This window comes from Epinephelus lanceolatus, chromosome 15 (assembly GCF_041903045.1).
Source record: "Epinephelus lanceolatus isolate andai-2023 chromosome 15, ASM4190304v1, whole genome shotgun sequence".
Lineage (NCBI taxonomy): Eukaryota > Metazoa > Chordata > Actinopteri > Perciformes > Serranidae > Epinephelus > Epinephelus lanceolatus.
Window position 1 is genome coordinate 31,226,599 of NC_135748.1, and position 17,149 is coordinate 31,243,747.

General features: G+C 41.6%; 1 protein-coding gene across 2 annotated transcripts in view; it reads left to right on the forward strand.

Moving 5' to 3' along the window:
* Positions 1-17,149, forward strand: part of fndc3ba (fibronectin type III domain containing 3Ba) — a 146,720-nt gene that overhangs the window by 121,187 nt on the left and 8,384 nt on the right. For both annotated transcript variants that reach the window (XM_033613234.2, XM_078175182.1), the window contains 2 exons: positions 6,713-6,937; positions 16,618-16,784. In XM_033613234.2, coding sequence (XP_033469125.2) covers positions 6,713-6,937; positions 16,618-16,784 — 392 coding nt within the window. The remainder of the gene's footprint in view (positions 1-6,712; positions 6,938-16,617; positions 16,785-17,149) is intronic.

Consider the following 17,149-nt stretch of genomic DNA (forward strand, 5'->3'; position numbering starts at 1 on the left):
ACGTGACGAGGCACAGCGATCACACACCATTGTTTTCATTCTGAGGTTGTTTTTGTCCCAGTGTCACTCTGCTCTCTTGCATAATGGTTGCCACCGAGGCAGAACAATGTGCATGTGTGCGCTCTTGTACGTGTGTGTGTGTGTGTGTGTGTGTGTGTGTGTGTGTGTGTGTGTGTGCATGAGAGTCTGCCTGTGGGAGTGCTTGTGTGTGACAGTGACGGTAATTCTGGTTGTTATTTACAGCAGCAGGGTGCTTCAAATAATATTATTCATATTTCATTTGTGTGTATAGCTTTGGAAAGGACGGCAGTAGATGTTTGCTCTGTCGGAGCAGGGCTGTGTGTGCTGTAGTGCAGGTTTAAAATGTCCTATTGTTGATGAATAATGTTTAGACTTAAGAGGTTTTTCTTCTCCTCTGTCCATGCTCTGGAGAACTGTCCTTAGTAACAATAGTTGTATGTTCAAGAGAAAAACAGTAAATCAGATTCTTTTTTCGTGGTTCCTACGCTACAGACAGGCATGGGATTGGATTTAAGTTAGGTCCAGGTCTGGATAAATATACAAAAAAATAAAAGAGAGTATGGAAAAATATTTGTGTTTACAGGCTGTTGCCCCTACTCTGTTTTCTAAAATGTAAAATTCAGAATTTCAGAATTAAGTAGTGTTTTTCATGGTGTTTGGAGCAGGCAGAACAGCCAGTGACATCTTCGAAAACAAGGCAAGAAGTTTGGCATGCAACTAAACGCGCACTCTTTTGCAGAGGTGCCTCTACACTTCACACCTGTAAAATAGCTCTGCTCCAAGTGCTTTATAACTGAACCAAATCAGGACATCTGCCACCAAGATGGTTTGAAAGAAAGTGCAAATAAACGTAGCACCACAAATAAGCAAATATTGAACTTGTTGGAACGTTTGGAACCTTTTTGGCTACGTTCATTGTTGTTTTCATGGACACAGTGAATAAACAAAGCTGCATAGAAGCTGTGGACAGGCCCACCGTCTGAGGGTACAGATGACCATGGCCCGATGCGCATCTTTGCATAGGACATACAAACTGCAGCCTGATGGGCAAAATCAGAATGCCTCACCAAAACAGAGAGAACAAGGTAATGAAAAAAGAAAAGAGGCAAGGACCAAACAGAGGTGAAGGTGAGAAGTGAGGCAGAGTAATGTTAGCGAATATAACCTGCTGTATGGGGCTCAGTTTTAAAGCTACAGTGAAGACACAAGTGTCATATTAAAATAGAGGACCCAAGGCACCCACTAGTGCCAACCATGTCATCTTGTCGTAACGGGGGCCAAATAAGGCTCCAAATTTGCGCTAAATACTGGCGAGGAAAAAAAAGGAACATTGCCTTTTTTCAAAATCATTTCTGCATACTGGGGTAAGTTTCAGTTCTGCACACAATTTGACCAATATATGATTAAAGTAGTGTTTCTTCAGTCATGGTTTTATGATTTAATACCTTGCAGTAATTTCTTCAGGCAATATTGGTTTTACTTTTCTTTTGACAGTGGAATGTCGTCTCTGGTTGACGTTCCCAAATATAAAGCTTAGTTTGCTAAGGATTCCAAATGGTAAATAATAATAATAATGACAAAATAACTGATAAAAACACTGAAGTTTATAAAAACTGAGGAGATAAAAGACGGTTAAAATGTACGGAAGCGTATTGCAAATAAAAAAAATCTGTTTTATTGAGTATTTTTTTCTATTTTTTGGAGTCATTTTTTTTATTTTTTCGGTGTAATTTTTTCTGTTTTTCGTGGTAATTTTGTTTCTGTTTTTTGTGGTATTTTTTTTTGTTTTTTGGGGGTTTTTTTTCTGTTTTTCTGAGTATTTTTTTCTGAGTTAAGAGAGCAATAGAACAACAGACGCTTTCATTCCTTTCTTGAGAGCTTGATATAATGGAAGCAAACATGACCCGCTTGTTTAGTTTAATCCAGTTTTACTTTGTTTTGGGTTTGAGACACTAGGAGATACTCTTGTCTTTAAGTCATATAGATGGTGTTATCATTAGTTTGTCGACTTTACGCAGGCACCGGTCACTTGCAGGTGCCAGGTGGGAGCTTCTCGCGAGATTTTGAAGTATCTCGTCTCCACGTTCAGGAAAAAAAATTACCGCGAAAAACAGAAAAAAATTACCACGAAAAGCAGGGGAAAAAAATTACTCAGAAAAACAGAAAAAATTACACCAAAAACACAGAAAAATAAATAAATTACTCCGAAAAACAGAAAAAAATACTCACAGGGCTTTATTTATTTGTCAAGTGAATGCAATACGCTTCTGTACAAATGAACTTAAAACTCAGGAAAGTCTCTCCGATGAAAGTATGTTTTTAGAAGGGACTTTAAGAGATCACTGACTCAGCCAACCTGATTTTCTTGGGCAGACTGTTCCAGAGCCTCGGGGCCCTGACAGCAAACCCTCTGTCCCCTTAAGTTTTCAGCCGAGCCTCTGGAACAGACAAAAGACCTCTGCCCGAGGACCTCAAAGTATGTCCTGGCGGGCACGGTATTAAGAGGTCAGAGATAAGAGAAAGGTCTGGAAAAGTATGGAATTCTGAAATGGAAAATATGTAGGAACCCTGTTTTTATGCCTCCAGGCTGATGATAGTTGTGGCTGGAGGCATTATGTTTTCTAGTTGTTCGTCCATCCCATTCTTGTGAACACAATATATCAAGAACGCCTTGAGGGAATTTCTTCAAACCTGAAACAAACGTCCACTAGGACTCAAGAATGAACTGATTATATTCAGTGGTCGAAGGTGAAGGTCACTGTGACCTGATAAAACCTTTCTGGCTATTATTCAACACCATAAATCGGGTAACAGAAAAGACAGGATTTGATCAGAGACTGAATTGGTGACAGTAATCTTAGGTGTCCTCCTTGAAACTGTGCTGATTGTATAGATCATTTGTGGTGTGAGGAGTGTGGGGATGTGTGTGAGGCATCCTTGTTAACCGTAAGTGCAACTTGACAGGTGCACAGAAGCATGGAACCACAAGGCAGTAACTCTAGTTTCCTTCAGCGCTGTATATGTTGAGAAAAAAGTCTTAATAGTACATCTAAACCACCTACAACCTGTAAATAATAGTTTGGATTTTTAAATGTGTTTTCTTATTAAATGTCATGTTTTTCATTAGAGGCTTCATAACCTTTAGGTGTCCAAAGACTCTGCGGAACGTCTTCAGTACAAATAAATAAAAGGCAGCAGACATTTTTTTCAGTGTTTTCTTTCTTCAGATGTAAGGTTTTACAGCCCTTCTTGTGCATCTTCTCTCAATGCCATCACATTCCATTACTAATACTAAAAGGTCTTTAAGTCTGCAGAGACACCTTGAGAGGATGATTGCCACAGGGATTACACATTCAATAAAGCTCCAATGCTAAGGAAGTGCACACTTAATTAAACAGGGGAGAAATCCACAAAATGTCAATTACTACCAACAAGTAATTAAAGGGGACTGCATGTTTCATGCTCGTCACGAAAATAGACGCGTTTGCAGGAAGGTACAATTATGCAACTTGTTTCCTGCTTGCAACATTTTATTTACATTCTAGTAATTTGGTTAGCCGTCATTACGCTGAGCACAAGAGACTCGGTGGGAGGTTCAGTGTTTTGCTCAGCAGGAAAAATGGTTCTAAAAGTGTCATGTACCTTTTGTTCATCTTTACTGTTCGATTTTGTCTTTTCTTGATGAAACAAAATGCAGAGAAACTAACACTGTATGTATTCTGAACTTTGATATGCAAATCCTTCCCGAGATCCTTTATCTGTAACTCTCTCTCTTCTTCTCCATACCTCATCATCTTTCATCTATATGCTTAATTACCCTGTGGATGGATGAACGTTGCCCTTTCTCATCGGCCCTCACTTGGCCGCGTGAATTTTAATGAAAGGTTACAGTTACAGAGAATCGGCAATTAAATGTCAGACGGTGGATGTTTTCTAGCTGAGAGCCTCTGATATGGATGCTAATCAGCTGATCAGACATGGACTGAAAAAGGGTGAGGGAAGGAGGGGGATTCCTAGAAGAAAGGCCGCAGGGGACTTTGAAAAAACAAAAATCCATTCCTGCAAGTGCTTTTTAATTGGCAGGAGATTTGTGTGCCCTTGAGCGTGTGCATGTGTGTGCTAGTATTTTTTAAAGATAGACCGATACATTGGCCGGCCGATATATCGGGCCGATATTTGAGTTTTTTACTGTATCGGCCGATACGCGCGTGGGTTCGCAGATTTATTTTTCCCTGGCACTTTTTTTCATTTGAAAGTATGTGGTTAAGTTGAACAAAGCTGTTGAATCCTACTGTGTACAGTAGTTGTTGTTTTATTTATGCTTCAGCTTAAATATTTGTTTATTTTATAAAGACATTACTGGAAGATTTAAGAGCACTGAACTCTTTTTTTTTATTTGAATATATAATAATAATAATAATAATAATAATATTCTACCTGTTCTACCTCAACTTTCCATCTTGTTTTAGTATTTTTTACTGTTCAATAAATGTTTCTTATTTTAAACTTGAGACCTGTAATATTTGTTATCATTGTGTCATTTTTTTTATGTAAATTGAGGGAGCAAGAGCAGTATCGGCCCCAAATATCGGCTCAAGAAAATCGGCAGTCCATAATCAGTCATCGGCTAAGGGTGATGGAAAAAAATCGGCATCGGCATCGGCCCTAAAACATCCATATCGGTCTATCCCTAGTATTTTTTAATTATAGATGTATAATGTGCAAAATGCGCTGCTCAAAAATAATTAAGGGAACACTTAAATCACATCAGATCTTGATGAACTGATGTACATTGTATAATTTGTTGAGAACAAAATGATGCAACAACGATCGGTGGAAACCAAACTCATCAGCCCACTGAGGGCTGCATTCAAAATCACACCAAAAATCAAAGTAAAGAATTGAAATCACAGGCTGATCCAACTTATAATAATGTGACTCAGTAGTGTGTATGACCCCTGCGTACCTGTATGCACTCCTGACAACATCTGACCATGCTCCTGATGAGCTGGCAGATGGTGTCCTGGGGGATCTCCTCCCAGACCTGGATCAGGGCATCAGTGAGCTCCTGGACAGTCCTGGTGGTACTTGGCAGCATTGGATGCAGCAATACATAACATCCCATAGGTGCTCAGTTGGTTTTAGGTCAGGGGAACGAGAGGGCCAGTCAATGGCATCAATGCCTTCATCATCCAGGAACTACCCACACACTCTGGCCACATGTATCTAACAGCAGTCAGGGTACTGTTGGCTGTGACATGGAGGTCTATGCAACCCTCCAAGGATATGCCTCCCCAGACCATCACTGACCCACCTCCAAATGGTTCATGCAGGATGATGTAACAGGCAGCATAACATTCACCACGGCGTCTCCAGACCCTTTCACGCCTGTCACATGTGCTCAGTATGAACCTGCTCTTACCTGTGAAGAGAACGGGGCGCCAGTGGCGGACCTGCCAATTTTGTTGTTCTCTGGCGAATGCCAGTTGAGCTGCATGGTGCTGGGCTGTGAGCACAAGTCCCACTGGAGGATGTCAGGCCCTTATGCCACCCTTATGGAGTCTGTTTCTGACAGTGTGGTCAGAAACATGCACACCAGTAGCCTGCTGGAGGTCATTGTGTAGGGCTCTGGCAGTGCTCCTCCTGTTCCTCCTCACACAAAGGAGCAGATACCGGTCCTGCTGCTGGGTTGATGCCCTTCTACGACCCTGTACAGCTCTCCTTGTCTAACTTGAGACTGTGCTGGGAGACACAGCAAACTTTCTTGTGCCATCCTGGAGGAGCTGGACTACCTGTGCAACCTGACTGGGCTGCAGGTACCGCCTCATGCTACCAGTAGTGACAAGGACACTAGCAGAACACAAAACTAGAGAAGAGTCAGTCAGGAAGGATAAGGAGAGAGCAACTGTCTGTGGCCACCACATGTAAAACCATTCCCTTTTGGGCTTGTCTTGCTTTTGCCTCTCCATTGCACCCATGTTCACTTTGATTTGCACCAAAGCAGCTAAAACAGATTCACAATCACTTTGGCTTCCTAAATAGACAGATTGAAAACCCTGGAGTTTAACTGACTTCATGTTACTTCATGTTTCTTTTTAATCACATTGCACAGAACCCAGAATCTCTAGATTGCCTTTTTGGAACCTAAACCTCAATCAAATTGCAGAAAAAGAAAGAAATTGCTTTCTGTTGCTTGGAAAATAAAAAGTTCCTTTCAAATAGTAAATCCTGTAAAACACTGTTCAGCAGTGATTGCTTTTTTTCATACATTCTACTATAACTGTAGATAGAGGGGGGAAAAGTGGGCCAACAAGTCCAGACGTATTTAAGTCTCCTCTGGGAGAGTACATTGAATTGTAATGGGTGAATGGTAATGGGCGAAGGCATCACAGATGCATCCAAGGTCAAAGCTAATGCGCAAGCTCAGCCTCCTCATGGAAAATTACTCCACCATTAGAAAAATAGGTCTGTAACCATGCTGAGAACAAACAAGGTTACGTAGTACATACCCTCCATTAATGTATGTTCTTTTGGTGTGTGACTTTAATGCCTGCACACAACATGCATGCTCCAGTACCTCCATTTCTAAAGACATTTTTCCGAAAGTAGCAAGTAGTATTTGAGTGTCTAAGTTTTATCTCACAGTGTACACTCTGTAATAAGTCGTCATCTGTCTCTTCCTCCATTGCAGTGTACATATCCAGGCGGTGAATGCCATCGGCTCCAGTCCCTTGAGTCCACCCCTGCTGGCAAGAACACGCCCCCTCCCTCCGGCCCCGCCCCCACTCGAATGCTCGGCGGCCGGCCCTCAGAGCCTGAAGCTGAAGTGGGGCGAAAACGCCAGCAACACGCACACCCGCGCCCTGCTCGCTGATGACATGGTCTACACACTACAGATGGAGGACAAGAACCACAGGTGGAGCGCACACACACACAAACACACAAACACACACACTGATCTATACTGCTCTTACATCACTGTTTACCTCATGGTATAGACTGAGAGGGGTCCAGCTTCCTGTTTTCTAGACTACATATACAGGGACAGAAAAGATAAAATGTCGAACATACCAGATGTACTTATTTACACGGAAACATCACAATAAAAGCTCACAGTTAAGGTGGAAATAGACACATTATTTGCTTTAATGCACTACTTTGAAGTAGATGTTGCTTCATGTGGTAACCTCTGGGGCTGAAAAATAAAGCCAACACACCAAAGTGCCGTCTGTCTAATGGTCACATGAGGTTGGCTCCAGGAGCCAGTCAATCCCCATGGACCTCCATGTGAAAATGTCCAGAAATAAACATGTTTACAGTCTGGTACAAAAAATTGTTTTGGTCTCTGTAGCTGATTTCCATGACAACTGTACAGGGAGTGAGTTTTTTTAATAACTAAGCAGTCTACATTGTGTTCAGGCTTAAAATTACACATAATTAAGGGTGAGTGGCTTTGAGTGACATCCTGTATGCTGATAGTGTTCTCAACTTCTCAGTTAGATCAATCTCGCTCCCAAATATAGTCACTTCTGGCTCTTAAAAACCAAGGAATCCATCCCTTCCTCCGTCACTTCAGGTGTGCCCCAGGGCTCTGTCCTGGGGCTCCTCCTCTTCATCACCTACCTCCTTCCCCTCGGCAATATCTTCTGCAAATTTAACATTCACTTCCACTGTTACGCTGATGACACCCAGCTCTACCTCACCACTAAACCCTCGTCCACTCTCCCGCCCACCTCCCTCACTGATTGCATCACTGAAATAAAAACCTGGTTCACCCTAAACTTCCTTAAATTAAACAGTAACAAAACCGAGGTTCTCCTCATTGGCACCAAATCCACTTTATCCAAAACTGACAGCTTTTCTCTCACTATTGATAACTCCTCCGTTTCACCCGTCCCCAGGTTAAGAGTCTGGGTGTCATCCTTGACAGCACACTATCCTTTCAATCCCACCCAGCCTGACCTGGTTGACGCGCTTTGCACACTTGATGCCACAGCTTCCTTGGTTGTGTTGAGTTCAGATAATAAGCTGCAGGTTCCAGTTGCAGAACAATCATTGTATTAATCACGCCACCAAATACAGGTTGTATAAATGTTCATTTCTTTAGCTTTTATCCAAACTGAACCCACAGAACGTTGCCCACTATATAGTAGGTACAACCAATGTCCATTGAGCAAATGGCATATTTGGCTCTTAGATCCTTCATTTTTAGAGTCTATGTGTTGATCACATAACATAACAGCTACAGAATAATGACATTATCTGCATTTAAACTGGTTCCCTAAAAGCCTTGCTTCCACTACGCGATTTTTTCTGCCACCAGTTACGATCTCCTGGGGAAATTAAGGCTCAACGAATGGCACAAACCAACCACTGCATAATCAATACAGCTATCGGTAGCTATCGTTGGCTGTCCCTAGTTCCCAGAAAGTATCAATGCAAGTTCTTTACCATCTTCAGTAGCGGAATTGGCGGATGGTGGAACAACAGAAGTAACTGTGGAAAACAAGATGCAGTGTATCCTTTGTCGTTGGTAGGAAAACCGAAAGTGATACAGTCGTCTCTGTAAAAGCGGGGCCAGCATTAATACCACCTTGACGCACTATGGGGGTTCAAGTTGAAAAATCATTTATACATTTAAGGAAGACAACAAGAACCCCAAGTTTTGTTCATGCTGAAATGTCACCATATATCCCTTGTCATTTGATTCAAACTCATTCACAGCAGCTTCCATATACCCTGCACCCTCAGCATTACTTCAATCTTACACACTGGGTCTGTCTTAGCACTGGACATTAAACGGCTGCATATTGGATGATGAAGTGCATTTCAAGCTGTTTCCCGACTGTGTGTGGTACAGTTCGCAGCATGAAGAGAGCTCCATGAGAACAAGCTGTACTTTAATCAGCGCTGAGTCGTACAGCTAGAATCAATATCAAAGTGCCTTTTGGGTTAAAGACTGTCCAAACCTATACTCATATTATTTTTCCTTGGGTTTGAAGATGTCTTTGGTTAAAAGAGGCGCTCATCAACATGATACATTCTTCTGTAGAGGCAAGACAAGATTAGCAGGCATTTCATATATGAAGCCTCAGGTACCACCGCGGATTGAGCCACCATGGGCACCACATTTCTCAAACTCTTTAACCCACAGCTAGTCAATACAGCATATTAGGACCCAGGAGGTCAATACTACACACAAACCTCACTCACACAGACACAAGATGGGTAGATCATGAGCAGCTTGAGGATGAGGGAGCTTGTGTGCATGAATGCCCAGTAAGAAGTGCTTGTGTGTTTGTGTGTGTGTGTGTGTGTGTGTATGTGTGGAGGGGCTTTTTTTTTTGCAGTAACCAGATGTACCAGCAAGCAGTCACGTTAAGGGCATCTGGAGCCAGCCGGGATACAGCCTCTAACAATCAACCCTCTATTTAAGCCACTGGTCAGACAGGTGTGACAAAGAGAGAAACAGGGAGACAGAGAATTAGCAGACTGAGGAGGAGGAGGAGGGGAAGGGGCAAAACATAATTGCTGACAGGGAGTGAAACACACAGTCGGAAGGAGGGCAGAGGCTCTTATACATCCAAGCAGAAATAGCAAAGAGAGGGGTGAATGAAGTAGAAGGAATAAACTGAAAAGCAGTGAAGAACCACTTTTATCTGCCCACCTGTCAGATTGTCTCACTCCCTCCCTCCTTCCCTCCCTCTGCCGAGCCCTCTACCATTCTCTTTGGCTGGCTGTCAGTGTTTGAATTAAGGCTTGGCTCCCATCAAGTTGGCACTCAGGTACCTTGGCACCCCTGGAATGGTTCAGAGTGCAGCAGGCAACAGATGGGGCCAGATCCGGCTCTGTTAACCTCTCCGAAACACACACACAAACAAACACAGAGGCATGCACGTAGGCACACACACACTCCCTGCCAGCAAAATGAAAACAGCTTTCACAGTTTAGAGAATTTTATTTACCCTTTTTAATTGGCACAGTGATTAATATGGCAGTATGCTGGTCGTGTGTGTGTGTGTTTCTGTTTCTGTGACCATGCTTGGACGAACTTGTGGATATGCATATGTTTGCATACACCATATTTAGATCTGGTTTTATTTTGAGAGAAAAAAAAGTTTTTATATTGATTAGAATTATTTAGTCGTAAAAGCATGGATTTTATCTATGGCAGGAAATAATAGTAATAATAAATTTTATTTATAGACGCCTTTCACAACACTAATAAACAAAGATAAATAAAAAGTCAGTGACATAAGATATAAAATAACATAAAAGAGACCCTAGACAACATTTTCAGATTTGTTCTCATAGTGCTGCCCATGATTTGGTTGGTACAAATTAAATGGGAGAAAAAAACAAACAATAATAATTAAAAAATAAATAAAAATGAAAGAATAAAAAAAATAGCAGCATCTACTCCAGCCCAAATACACAAACATTATTTCACTCTCTCCTCTTCATTGCCATCATTTCCTCCATGAGGAAACCGACCATAAACTATAATTGACTGGATTGCCCGATAATGACGACATGTTATTCCTGACTGATTCAAGCTAATTGCCTTTGCTTAGAAATAATCACTTGCAGCTACTGGTGGTTGTGTCAGGATGTTTAGGTGTATTAGCAGCTGCATCAGAGGTGTGTGTGTCTGTATATGTGTGTGTGTGTATGTGAGGACCACAACAACATATTTTAGCAACAGAGTGAGGACATTTTGCGAAGTGAGGACATTTTTTCCAATCCTTACTTTTTCAAAGGCCTGTTTGAGAATTAAGACCTGGTTTTAGGGTTAAGGGTAGAATTAGGGGCCGTACACATGCTGCATCTTTAACCGCCTGGAAAATGCAAGGTCGGGCATTGGGCGCTACTTTTTGAGCTTTTTGTTCCGCAGTGGCAGGTTGCATCTGAGGTTACTTAGCAACCTTAACAAGCATTGTGTAGCCTATTTACCTGAAATCCTGAGAGCAGAGCTGATCTTCTTTCTGAGGCTGTTTATAAGTGTGTAGGCTGTCCGTGGGACAGATGTAAAGCTCTGGGTAGCCCTGCACTAACATGATCAACTTTTCCGTGTTTATCACAGACTGATATTTACGGGAGAAGGGAAAGATATCTGTCGACTGTGATTGGTTGTTCCTCATCACATGATATGCAGTGCACGCTGCTGTGTTCTAAAAGTTTATCTCAGGGCGCAACCATCGTGCAGAGAAAAATAGGTGCTCAGGAACACGTGCATGCCCCTCTTGCGTTGCTCTGGTGTTTGAGCATGCCTGCCGCACGTCTACATTGAAAGCAATGAATGTGAGGGTGCAAAAAACATGATGTGTAAGACCCCTTTGATTAAGGTTAGGGTTAGTTATTAGTTGTGATGGTTAAGGGTAAGGTAAGGGGCAAGTGAATGCATTATGTCAGTGAGGGTCCTCACAAAGATAGATGTACAAGGATGAGTGTGTGTGGGTTATCAACAGACAGATGGATTGAGCTGGTGTAGATGGCTCCTCTTCCTCCTTCTCTTCCCCCCTTTGCTTTCTCATCACACTCTATTAGAATTAATTAGCAGGATGGGATTTTTTCATTGATGAAATCACCATGGCAACCAGATGCTTCACTGCCAATAATCATAATGTATCAGGGGAGGCTGGAAGGGCATTTTGAAAAAAGACAAAGTATCGAATCTTGAAATGGCTTCGTAAACAAACATATTGAATGGCCAGCTGCAGTTTGTGCAAATACAATTTCAGATTTTGCCAATAAATTCCATCAGTGTGGTTTTCTTAACCAAATAGCATTACTGTCTATTTATGTTTTTGACATTGGCTGTCCCCCGACCCCGTCTCTCGCTGTATCTCTCCCTTAGTCCGTGGCTGATCTCATTCATATTCATTCATCTCCTTTTATTGTTAGACAGGTGAATTCACCTCAGGAGGACCTCTGGAGAAATGTGCGCCCCCTTTCATAAATTTCAACCCTCCCACCTCATCTTTTACCCTCTTTGTTTTTCTCCCAGCCGCCCCGCCACGTCTTTGTGGGCGTGTGTGATCATAAACAAAGCTGTTTTCTCAGGTTCACAATGTTGAATCCCATTTCTTTACTTTCCTCCCTTCTCCTTCACTGCCCTTCTTTCCCCCCTCAGCTTATTTTTCCACCCTTATCTCCCTGTATGCAGACTTGTTGCTTGTGTTCTGTCCTCCCTCGCTCATGGCTTTTTCATTTTCACTTGTTTTCCTCACTCTGTCGTTGCCCTTTAAAAACTGTGTTTGTTTGATTTTTCTCATTTCTCTTTCTTCTTCTCCTTATTACCCAAAATGCCTCCTAGCAGGGATATTGGGAATGTGTAGGCACCATGGCAACATGCGCAATGCAGTTAAGGCTTAAACCTTCTGATAATGTATTATAAATGCATGCAAGTGGAAGAACAGGCACAAGGGGCAAAGCATGGGTGGAGGTGCTGTCATTTATAAGACTTATCCATCCACACGTCCATCACTATGTCTGTCCTTCAGCCTTTCTTAAAGGAACACTACACCTGCCAGATGACAATTTTTATGTCAGATACTCACCCTGCTTTATGTTGAATTTGTGAAGAAAACTTTTTCGTGTATGCCTTTGATGATCAAATAATCCAAAAACACTGAGAGTTCTTTGTAATTCGAAGTCATCATGGCCAAAAATATACTGAAACGTCCTTCGCACAACTTCTGTCATATAATCCTAGTCTCATTTATCAATCGTATGCTCAGTAGTTCCCAAACACATGCTGAAACTTCACAATTAAAAACTGAACTGAAAGTGAAACCAGCCTATGTTCTCGTCAAAGCCAGACTCCATTGACAAAAAGAGCAGTTATACCTCACTGAACATGGGAGCTGCTGGTGTACAACTGTATCGATATGTGGATCATTTGCGTTATTGTTTGACTTTGGTGAATTTGAGCTAACCCTTTAAAAACACCAAAGTCACACAACAACACAAACAAACTGACAAATCGAGGCAGCGGTCGACCAGCAGCTCATGTGTTCAGCAAAGTAAAATTACTGTTTTTGTAAATGGAGTCTGGCTTTGAAGTGAGCATAGAAACTTTCAATTCATTTTTGAATTCTAAATTTTTAGCACAAATGCATCTGTATGGGAAATACTGATCACACGACTGAATAAATGACACTTGGATTATACTGCACAAGTTGTGTGAAAGTTTGCAAACAGTTGTTTTGATATAGTTTTGCCTTTGACTTCAATTCATTAAAATTTTCTTAACTTTTGAATTCTTCGTTCAATGGAGGCGTGCAAAAAACCCAGAAAGTTTTCTTGTCAAATTCAGCGTAACACAGGGTGAGTAACTGATATTTAAATTTTTATTTATTTAGACATTTATTGATCAGAGACAAATGCATTAAACATTATTTCATACAAGACACAAAACAGATGTCATGCATACAAGTTTCTAGCTGAAGCTAATTCTCAGCCCCTGTCCCTGGTTAGGCTTTTGCTATTAAAACAGAGTTTGTGTGCAAAGTTAAAAACAGTTCAGAAACATTAATATACAAAACATATAGACAAAGACAGAATCAGGACGTGAACAATAAGCAAAAACACAAAACAGTAAAGGGCAGTACACTAAATGAGTACAATAATATATAAAAGTCAGTGTTCACAGGCTTCAGTTTCAGCCATCGTTTTACTTTTGTGTTAAAAGCCTTGAGCTCTGTCAATGTTTTTATTTCAGATGGTAATGTATTCCATAGTTTGGTACCTATTACTGAAAAGGATGACTGTCCGAATGTTGTCCTGCGTTTCGCTGTTCTACAATTACTGCTTGTTGCACTCCTAGTTCTAATTCCACTGTTTTGTTTGTTCACCAGCTGGCAGAGTGTTTCTGGGTGTTTCAGAACTTTTTTCAGATTATGTTTCTTGATAATTTGGCAGTGGTGCCAACTAGCAGGTTTCTTATCCATTACTTTCAGAGCCTGTTTATACAATGACCTAATTGGTGCAAGTGTTGTTTGATTAGCTTGACCCCAAAAGGTTGCACAATATGATAAATGGGAAAATATCATGGCATGCATGAACTGTTGTGCCGCCTCTAATCAGAGGAAAGCAGTTTAAATTAGTTTTGACAGTTTTACACAGACTCTTTACATGTCGATCAAACTTCAATTGAGAATCTAAAATGACACCTGCATTATCATTTCATGGGTGAACTATTCCTTTATGTTTAGTTCTTGCATGTTCTGTCTTTATCTCTCCATCCATATCTACCCATGTGTCACCCAGCCCAACCACTTGTTGATTCATCCCTTCATGTTCTTCATTTCTCTATTCCTTAATCTTTGTATTCAGACATGTTTTTTTTCCTCATGTACACCCACCTGTTTCTCCACAAAGCCATTCAGCCACTTTGAAAGCTGTTTTTCTGGCTTTAATGCTAACCTTATGAGTCAGTAGCCATGCGTGATACATCCCTATTAGGCAATAACTGCTGAAAACATGTATTCACTTGTTTATTTGACAAGGATAAATGCATACGACATTGCTTCATATGTAAAATACAAAGTAGATGCAATGCATAGAGGTTTCCAGCCATGGCTAATTTGCAACCCCTGTCCCTGGTTAGGCTTTTGGAATAAAAACAGCAAGTGTAAGATGACTGAGCATGGAGTCATTCAGTACAACAATAGAACATAACACATACAGTAGAGTAGTACGTGTGATCAAAGATTGTGTCCTGCACAATCAGGGTTCACAGGCTTTGTCTAACCAATGTAAAGGGAATACAGCTATTAGTTAGACATAATTGCAAAAAAATCTGTTGGTTGAACTGAACAGATTCTTCCTTAGCTTTATATTTATGAGAAAGCTTTTAAGAGTTCACCTGCTTTTCAAAAAGAAATGCAAGGACAAAGATGTTTGATAACGCTTTGCCAAAACAAATGTTTGCCTTTGTGTGTGTGTGCGTGTGTGTGTGATGAATGATTGCCGGTTCATTGGAAAGCCCATTGTTGTGTTGAAAAATGGAGGACTGATACAGTTAAGGCACAATATGCAAACTTGACAGGCAAATGAAATATATAAAATTCTTTGTGGTATCGGTACAAAACTCAAAACCTTCTAATCCCTCTGTCTCTGTCCTCCTCCTCTGCTCATCGTTGTGGTTAATTGGTCGGCTGTTTGGCCGCGGGCCGAGGATGCGGTTCATCTCATTAACTGTGGCCCGGTGATTGTGTGTGTGTGTGTGTGTGTGTGTGTGTGTGTGTGTGTTTATTGTTTGTGCTCTGCTGAGAGTTAATTGTTTTGATGATGGAAAGTTATGATGATGGAAAAGTCGATGTAGTTACTGTAGATTAATATGAAACATTGGTAATTTTTTTGGCTGTGTAACTGTCGGAGTCAACAGAGAGTAAACGTGTGAGTGTGTGTGTGTGTGTGGGTGTTAACTGTAAGTCAGCGAGGCAAAGGATTAACAACATCATATATCAGCCGTAGAAATGCATCACTTCTCTGTAGTGCGGCTACATAAAGAGCTCGTCTGGAGTTATAGCCCACTACTAAACCATGACCTCTCTCATATCTTCTTTTCCCTTCACTCTCCCTTCTCTTTCCTCTCGCTGCAGATCCTCCATCATTGTCTCTGCTCCTGTAATTACCAGTCACCTCGCTCCTCTCCCTCCTTTATTTCTCATATCCTCCTCAGACTTCTTCCCTCCATCATTGCCTCCTATCTTCTCACTTTCCCCGCCGCCTTTGTCTTCCTCCCTCTGTTCCCTCTTTCCCGTAACCCCTCCTCACTCAGACTTTTACCGTATTGTGCTGAAAGGCTGATAGCGGAGATAAATAACCCCCTTTTCAGCTTGAATCCCCATTTCCCCCCCAACTCGCTCATTTTCTCACTTATCATCTCTCTTTCGCTCCATCAATCTGTCCATCTAGCCGTCCAGAAACTTTTTTTGAGTGCTCGTTTCCATCAGATTTGTGACTGCAGCCTGTCGGTATTCATCCTGTTGTGTTTATAAATCACTGCTATCTTTGTGAAGATGCTTTCTCCTATTCCCACCAGAGTTCTTGTTTCTTTTCAAGGTCTCGGCTACCTATTTCTCAAGACAGTCCCACCTGAATGAACTCCTTAGAGACCAAACACAGACCTGAATTAACAGCAAATCTGCGCTTTGTCTATATATGGTTGAGTCAGCAACGTCACGCACCCAGAACTGTTAATAAGCACAGTTAAGTGGTAATGCCTGCTGCGATGAGTCATCGCGAGTCTTGGATGAATGCATCAATCCAATCCTGAACGCGCACTTGAAAACTAGTTTGGTGATTAGTGCAGCCCAAGTGTCGATGCCTCATCCCTCAGCGCTCTTGTTATCCAGGTTTTCTAACTGCGTTTTTTCTATCACCACATCTCGTCCTTCCTCTAATCTATTCAGAGCACCGTCGCTCCGTCCTCTCACCTTCACCCCACTCCTCACCTTCCTTCTTATCTCACTTATTCTTCCTTCCTCCCTTCTTCTCTCCTTCACCCCTCTTTCTTATTTACAGATTTCCCATTTAGATTTGTGATTCATTGTCTCTTCCTTCCTCTTCATTATGTCGTCCATCCAGGTTTGTGACCATCTACCGCGGCCCCAGCCACACCTACAAGGTCCAGCGATTGACTGAGTCCAGCAGCTACAGCTTCAGAATACAGGCCATTAGTGACGCTGGGGAGGGTCCTTTCTCTGACACACACACCTTCTGCACCACCAAGTCTGTACCCCCTGCCCTCAAAGGTAAGCCGATAACGATATATTAAATGGGACCTTTTCTACTTTTCCTTATTTTCTGTCATATCAAATGTTAGACTGTCTGATGTTGATATTAAACGTGGGCAAAATAATACCTGCAAGAAAAAATCTTGCGCTTCAGACCGTTCTGAATACTCTGTTTTCAACATTTTCAAGACAGTCTGATGTCTGTACCTGCTGTCCTTATATGGTCATCTGCCCCAGGCATGCTACTGCAAGTGTTTACATTACGATACCTACGCTGCTACATGAAGCTACATGCTAACGTCGGGGAAACATGAAATCGTAGTGTTGTTAATTTCAATTTCAGATCATATTACATCTGGAACATGTACACTTTTGGTTGAGAA